Source organism: Callospermophilus lateralis, chromosome 7 (assembly GCF_048772815.1).
Source record: "Callospermophilus lateralis isolate mCalLat2 chromosome 7, mCalLat2.hap1, whole genome shotgun sequence".
Taxonomy (NCBI): domain Eukaryota; kingdom Metazoa; phylum Chordata; class Mammalia; order Rodentia; family Sciuridae; genus Callospermophilus; species Callospermophilus lateralis.
In genome coordinates, this window is record NC_135311.1 from 3,049,202 (window position 1) to 3,057,335 (window position 8,134).

At 44.6% G+C, this 8,134-nt stretch overlaps 1 protein-coding gene across 1 annotated transcript; it reads left to right on the forward strand.

The window, feature by feature from the left end:
* Window positions 1-5,174: 5,174 nt before the first annotated feature.
* Tnfaip8l2 (TNF alpha induced protein 8 like 2) lies at window positions 5,175-8,078 on the forward strand. Its single transcript, XM_076862064.1, has 2 exons — window positions 5,175-5,255; window positions 7,148-8,078. The coding sequence occupies exon 2, from the start codon at window positions 7,178-7,180 to the stop codon at window positions 7,730-7,732; it is 555 nt and encodes a 184-aa protein (XP_076718179.1). The 5' UTR covers window positions 5,175-5,255; window positions 7,148-7,177; the 3' UTR covers window positions 7,733-8,078.
* Window positions 8,079-8,134: the final 56 nt, after the last annotated feature.

Below are 8,134 nucleotides of genomic sequence, written 5' to 3' on the forward strand. Positions count from 1 at the left end.
CTGAACTTGCAATCTTCCTTTCTCAGTCTCCTGAGTAACTGAGATTATAGACATGAACCACCATGCCAGGCTGCAGTTTTAATTAATTATCTGCTTTTTGTTTTCCTAGTCATCTCTTGCTGTGTTAATTCTCCTTAATATCAGTGTTCTTCTTCTTCTTTTTTTTTTTTTTTAAAGAGAGAGGGGGGAGAGAGAGAGAGAGAGAGAGAATTTTCATAAATTTTCATATTTATTTTTTAGTTATCAGCGTACACAACATCTTTGTTTGTATGTGGTGCTGAGGATCGAACCCGGGCCGCATGCATGCCAGGCGAGCACGCTACCACTTGAGCCACATCCCCAGCCCGTGTTCTTACTTCTAAGTGTTACTCTTTTCCTCTTTTAATTTGCTGTGAATTATGCTATGGGTTTGGAGATTACAAGAAATGGATATAGATCAAGAGAAAATAAAAGAAAGCCTTCCTCATGAGTGAAGTAAATGAATATTATGACATCAGACTGTCACCTCACACTATTTCCCCCTTATTTCCTAATTAAAAATTTTTTTTTCTTGTCGTTGTAGATGGACAGATGTCTTTATTTTTTTTATTTTTATGTGGTGAAAAGGATCGAACCCAGTGCCTCTCCCAAGCTAGGCAAGTGCTCTGCCCCTGAGCTGTAGCCCCAGCGGCCCCCCCGCCCCATTCTTGAATATGTTTTGGATCTATTTTTTCAGCAAACACTTATTGAGCACAGTAAACAGCATCTCTGTCCTCATGGAGTTTATAGTTTTGTAGAAAAGCAGTTTATAAAAAATCACCCATCACACAAAGTTTGATCATTACAATAGGGGAGGTATGTAGTTCTAGAACTACATAACTGAGCGTTTACTAAAGTTGGGGGGTCATGGATAGCTTCAGGGGAGGTAGAATTTTCCAGCTGGAATCTAAAAGATAAGTAGAAATTCATCAGACAAGAAAAAGGTGTGGGTGAGAAGTGAGTTGTAGACAGAGGGAAAAGAAGTGGCAAGGTCTAGAGCATAGGAAGACAGGGCAGGAGGGAAGTACTGGAGGAAGTCATGGAATGCCAACATGGCTAGAGCACAGTACAAGGGACAGAAGGGAGTTGAAGGTACAGAGGTGAACAGGTAGAGTTGACAGCAGAATTCAGGATTCAGAAATTATTACTGTATTTGCATCTTTGTTGTCCTTATCCTTATTTTTCCAACTAGTTTGCACAATTTTTCCCCCAGTGATGGGAATGGAAACCAGGATTTCATGGATGCTAGGCAAAGTAGTCTACAGCGGAGCTACACCACTGGACCTCTCCCTCCCTCCTTCCCTCCCTTCCTCCACCCACAACCCTGGTACATTTCTTATAAAAAGACTTACTTTTCCTCTGATTTTGGTAATGGTACCTAATATTGTCCCTATAGTGTGTGATCAGTGTATAAATAGAGCATACAGAGTAGAATGCTGCTATTAAGGTTAAGGTTATTGCCACATAAGCTTGTTGAAGAAATTATCAGAAAAAAATATATGCTTAAAAATCGCACAAATTTGGCCATGGTAGGGCATGCCTATAATCCCAGTGACTCAAGAGGCTGAGGCAGGAGGATCACAACTTCAAGACCAGCCTCAGCAACTTAGTGAGGCCCTAAGCAGCTTAGTGAGACCCTGTCTCAAAATAAAAAGTGCTGGGGATGTTGCTCAGTGATTAAGCTTTTCTTTTTTTTTTTTAGAGAGAATTTTTTAAAATATTTATTTATTTATTTTTTAGTTTTCGGCGGACACAACATCTTTCTTTGTATGTGGTGCTGAGGATTGAACTCGGGCTGCACGCATGCCAGGCAAGCACGCTACCGCTTGAGCCACATCCCCAGCCCAGTAATTAAGCATTTCTGGATTCAATCCCCAATATCAAATAAATAATAAAAATTTAAAAGACTGTAGATACATCTCAGTGGTGAAGCACCCATGGGTTCAATCCCCAGTGCCAAAATAACAAAACAAGATGGTTATTAAAAATCATCAAATCCTTGGGTTGTGGTTAATAGCTCCAGTGATAGAGCATGTGTGTCAGATTTTGAGTTCAATCTCTAGCATCTAGGTAAATAAATAGATTAAAATCACCAAATCCCAAGGTCTCTTGTGGGTTCTCACCTGTACTTAAGCAAGTTATATCACTGGTTGATTACTTTATAAATATGCCCTTTTCCTCACCTGAAAATTTATTGAAGCATATAACACATCCCCACTGAGCGCATTATTTTACTCCCCTTATTAAACTTACTGTTTCCCCATTGAACTTTTTTTATTTTTTTGATACCAGGGATTGAACTCAGAGGCATTCAACCACTGAGTCACATACCCTGCCCTATTTTGAATTTTATTTAGAGACAGGTCTCACTGAGTTGCTTAGCACCTCACCATTGCTGATGCTGGCTTTGAACTCTGGATCCTCCCAAGCTGCTGGGATTACAGGTGTGTGCCACCTCACCCAGCCACCTCTTGAGCAACTTTTAAAAAGTTTTCCATGAGCTGGACGTTTTCTTTCTTCAGTTATCTCTCAAAGAACCTATGTTCTGGGCTGGGGTTGTTGCTCAGTGATTGCGTACTTGCCTAGTATATGTGAGACACTGGGTTTGATTCTCAGCACCTCATGTAATAAAATAAAGGTCCACTGAGAATTAAAAATATATTTTTTAAAAAGAGCCTGTATTCCATCATTCTAAGTGAAATAAGCCAGTCTCAGAAAAATCAAGGGTCAAATGATTTCTCATATATGGAAGCTAGAGCAGAATAAGGGAAAGAAAGCAGTGGGGGAAGGATGGGATGTCATAGAGGAAGATCAGTGGAGTAGGAGAATGAGAGGGATGAAGGAAGGGAAAGAAATATGGAATAAATTTAACACAATCATGTTATATACATATAGAAATGTACCAAAGGGAATTGTACCTGTATGCATATGTAGAAAGTAATACAAATCAAAAATAAGAGGGGGGCTGGGGATGTGGCTCAAGCGGTAGCGCTCGCCTGGCATGTGTGCAGCCCGAGTCCGATCCTCAGCACCACATACAAACAAAGTGTTGTGTCCGCCGAGAACTAAAAAAAAAAACAAAACATTAAAAAAAATTCTCTCTCTCTCTCTTTCTCTTTAAAAAAATAAAAATAAAAAATAAGAGGGGCTGGGGTGTAGTTCAGTGATAGAGCACTTGCCTAGTGCATGTGAAGGCCTGGGTCCGATCGTCAGCACTGCATAAAAATAAATAAATAAAATTAAAGTATTGTGTCCATATACAACTATAAATAAATAAGTAAAAGTGAAAGGAAGATCAGTAGAGGAGAGAGAAAAGGAGAGGGAGAAGGGCAACTAAAGAGGGGAGATTGAAGATTAAAATCAAATTCCTTATATGCATAATTTTGCCAAAATGAACCCAAATACTACATATAATTACAACACTCTAATACATAAAACAAAAAAACTGCGGGGCAAAGTGGTGCACACCCATAATTACAGCCACTTGGGAAGCTAAGGCAGGATTGCAAATTCAAGATCAGCCTCAGCAACTTAGTGAGGCCATAAGAAACTTAGTGAGAACTTGTCTCAAAATTTTAAAAAAGGGGGAGGGCTGGGGATGTGGCTACGTACTTGAGCACCTCTGGGTTCAATCTTTAGAACCAGAAAAACAAACACAAAAAAACTTATGCTCCAAACATATAGATCACCACTTCTGAGGATGCCCCTTGCATGCTTATGTTGCTCCACCATCTGGGAAGTATTTCTTCCCCATCTCTGACTACTAAATAGTCTAATCTATCCTTGCAAGTCAGACTTTTCTGCCCTATCAGAATTAATCTAAGCCTCTTTAATTCTTTAAAGCTCTAACCCTATATTAAAGCTAATGGTAGGGCTGGTGGTATAGCTCAATGGTAGAGTGCTTGCCCAGCATATGTAAGGTGTAAGGACCTGAGATTGATCCCCTATGGGAAAAAAAACAAAAAAACAAAAAACGACACAGTGGCAGAGCTTATAATGCCAGCAGCTGATGAGAGTGAGGCATGAGGAACACAAATTCAAAGCCAGCCTCAGCCTCAGCAATTTAGCAAGGCCCTGAGCAACTCAGAAATACCCTGGCTCTAAATAGAATATTTTTTAAAAAGGACTGGGGATGTGGCTACATGGTTAAGCACCCCTGGGTTCAATCCCCAGTACCAAAATAAATATATAAAAATGAATGATCTGGGTGTAGCACAACTGTAGTCCCAGCTGCTTCAGAAGCTGAGGCTGAGGTGGGAGGATCATCTTAAGCCCATAAGTCAGAGACCAACCTGGTTGACATAGCAAGACCCATGGTAAACAAAGTTAATGGCATTGTTTGACTTTTGACTTGTATTATAGCTATCTATGGCCCTGGACAGGTTGTAAGATGATGATGATGATGATGATGATGATGATGATGATGATTATTATTTTTTAAGCCACATCCCCAGCTCTATTTTGTATTTTATTTAGAGACAGGGTCTCACTGGATTGCTGAGGCTGGCTTTTGAACTTGTGATCCTCCTGCCTCAGCCTCTCAAACTGCTGGGATTACAGGCTTGGGGCTGAGATTACAGGTGTGTGCCACCGTGCCCAGCTGTAAGATTCTTTATGGTAAATGCTTTTGCTTTATTCAAGAACTTGCCCTCATTTTGGGGTTCCTTGTTTCTAGAGTGGTTCAGTGCAGTGCTGCCACCTGCTGGTCACACATGGCCCAGCAGCCCTGAGCCCAGCACCTTCCTCGCTCCAGTACTAAGGCCTGTGCCAACCTTACCTGTCAGGAGCTGAAAGTTGCTTGTGAGAATGTTGACTCACGGTATCACTCTTCAGAACTTTTCCCACTGACTCCCCCCACCCAGCAATCGACACTCTACATCTTCTCTAGAAACACAGCAATATAATTGGATCTCAAGGATCTGGACGGCAAGGAAAGAAGCCCACAAACATTTTGAGAGTGGAGAATGTGCATCCCCTTGTGCCCCTTTCAGAGTCAAGTGGGTTTTATCAGAGACCTTCTATTCCTTTTGTCCTTCGTCTTATGTCTAGGTGACTGTTTGGCCACTGGCCCCCTTGGCGACAGGGATGGTGAACCGGAGGTAGAGCACAGAGTAGGTAGGCGGGGCTTGAGGGGTGGGGCCAGGCCAGAGGGCCAGAGGGCCTCTCACTTGGGAGCTTCTCCATTCTGTCAGCTCTCCCGGAACATCCAAGGCAAGACTGGCACCAGTGCGTGACAGGTGAGGGACCAACAACGACAGAAGGTAGACTTCAGGGTGATGGTGGGCAGAGGGTCTCTAGCTGTTTCAGACTTAGCTTTCTATATTGTGAAGTTTACACTTGCAGAATTCTTGGTTGTAACCCAATAAAGCTGAGTTTTCCCTGGGGCAAGGCGTCTGGGAAAGAAAGTCCTGGCTTGGGAGAGGGGTATGGGTGGGGAGGGCTGAGGGCTGGAGGTGGGTAGGGGTGTGTGGCGAGGATTGGAAGACACAAGGAAATGTCAAAGACATGGAGGTAGGTGGGTCAGGACCAGAGGGAGACCATGGCCAGAATTAAAGGCAGAGCCCGGAGGGAAGAAAAGGGGACACTGTAAGGAGGAGAGGGTGAGAAGACTGAACCAAATGTGAGATGGCAATAAGGGCAATGCAGAGCTGGGTAACAGGAAGGCCAAGGAGGAAGGAAGGCTCACATGGAGCAATGTCTCTTCCGGTGGTTGTGGAGCCTCATCTAGAAAGCCCCAGGGCAAGCCAGAAGCAAATCAATGTTGAAGGTTCCCATTGGAATGATTCAGCTGGGGAAGAAACCCCTTCAGGTACCCACCTCCCCTGCCTCTTCAGACTCCCATATTCATTTAGGGGAGAGGACCAGGCTGCTCCTCACTGCGGTCACAGCTACCACATCCTGCAGAGCAGGGGAGGGGGAAGTAAGAAGCAAAACAACCAGAAGAACCGCAGGCGAGGATCATGGGAGGAGAACCCTGGACATATTCATCATATATGTCACTAGGAGGGTCCCTAGTTCAGCCCAGCAGACCAGAGCTTTAGGACTACCTGCCCTTCTTGAGGTGCTTGTTTCTCAGACTTGCTCAGTGTCTTCAACCTCGTTGACAGCTCTGGGGAAGAAGGGCTTTTTGGATTATTTGGTTTGACATCCATTGTTATCATTTACTAGTGATTTCAGCCAAACTGCTTAATTTTTCTTAACTTCAGTTTTTCTCATTGCAAAATGGGGAGACCAACCTTATACAGTTGGGTAGACAGGTAATTCATATAAAGCATTTGGCACACAGTAGGTTTTGAGTAAATGTTAGGTATTCGTATTAGTACTCCTTGGGTCCCTGTGTTTCTCACTTTTTCAAATGCAAAGCAGTGACTGGGTATGGTGGTGCACACCAGTAATCCCAGTAATTTGGGAGGCCAAGGCAGGAGGATCGCAAACTCAAGGATAGTCTCAGATGCTTAGGAAGACCCTTTCTCAAAATAAAAAATAAAAAGGGATGAGGGGCTGGAGATGAGACTCAGTGGTAGAAATGCATGAACAAAGGCCCTGGGTTTGATCCCCAGCACTGCAAAATAAATAAATAAAATAAAAAGGGCTGGGATGTAGTTTAGTGGTAGAGCACATCTGGATTCAATCCCAAGTATTGAAAACAAATAAGATAAAAATGCAATATAGTACATATGGACTTTTGGAGACCAAAAAACCAGTTGTGATTGATCTTGGGTAAATACTTTAACCCAAGTCTGAGTTTGCTCAGTTGTAAAACATCAAGAGTGATGTCTATACCTTACAGCTGTAGGTATACAATTGGCATCCAAATATGATAACTGTGAGAATTAACTGCCAGGTAAGCCCCGCTCTCTCCACTGTGGCAGCAACAGACTACTTCCCCTGAGGCTTTGAAACTCCTAGAGGCTAGCTTCTGTGTGCTCGGTCCTCCAGCCTGGGTAACCCAGGCTCTTCAGGGCTGTTTTGGAGATCAAGATTTCATACAGCACTAAAGGAAAAAAGCAAGAGCAAGGCAGAGAGGATGGAGGGGCCCAGGGGAAAGAGGACAAAGGAACCACAGAAGCAACAGAAAGGGGAAAAGCCGGTTCTCTCTTTCTAAGGAAGCCTGTGGCCTCTCTTCTAGTGACTGTCCACATACCCATTCCCAGACACCATGGAGTCCTTCAGCTCAAAGAGTCTGGCACTGCAAGCGGAGAAGAAACTACTAAGTAAGATGGCAGGTCGGTCTGTGGTTCACCTCTTCATTGATGAGACAAGCAGCGAGGTGCTAGATGAGCTGTACCGTGTGTCCAAAGAGTACACGCACAGTCGGCCCCAGGCCCAGCGGGTTATCAAGGACCTGATCAAGGTGGCTGTCAAGGTGGCTGTACTGCACCGCAATGGCAGCTTTGGCCCCAGCGAGCTGGACCTGGCTACCCGCTTTCGCCAGAAGCTGCGGCAGGGTGCCATGACAGCACTGAGCTTTGGGGAGGTGGACTTCACTTTCGAGGCTGCCGTGTTAGCAAGCCTGCTCACTGAGTGCCGAGACACACTGCTGGAACTGGTGCAGCACCACCTCACACCCAAGTCACAGGGCCGCATTCGCCATGTGTTTGATCACTTTTCTGACCCAGGGCTGCTCACAGCCCTCTACGGGCCTGGCTTCACTCAGCACCTTGGCAAGATCTGCAATGGGCTCAGGAAGCTGCTGGATGAGGGGAAGCTCTGAAAGCTCTGAACCCAGCACTGCCTCCCGTGGCCAGCTGGAAAACAGATAACAGGCTTTCTAACCCTGCTCATCTGCACTAATGCTTTTCAATCCTCAGCCTTCGTTCTCAAGAGTTCTTTAGACTTTGAGACCACCCTGCCCCTGAACTGCTGGTGGAGAAGGAGCAATGCTGAGGGGTGAGGACTCTTTCCCACTCCAGCCCTAGCACAGGAAACAAAGCAGCCTGAAAAAGGCGAAGTGAAACTTGGATCTCTCTTTCTCCCATGAAGGACTCTGAAACAGGGAAGCCCCTTCTCCCATGAATCAAGGGAAGGGGGTGCAGCCCATATAACCACTGTGGGGACACTAAAGACAGGAGGGGGTAAAGTGGCCCTTAGAGATGTTCTAGACTCCCAGCTCTAG

Bases quoted from the DNA above. Each gene is read 5' to 3' on its own strand.
- Tnfaip8l2 (XM_076862064.1), top strand. From the start codon at position 7,178: ATGGAGTCCTTCAGCTCAAAGAGTCTGGCACTGCAAGCGGAGAAGAAA.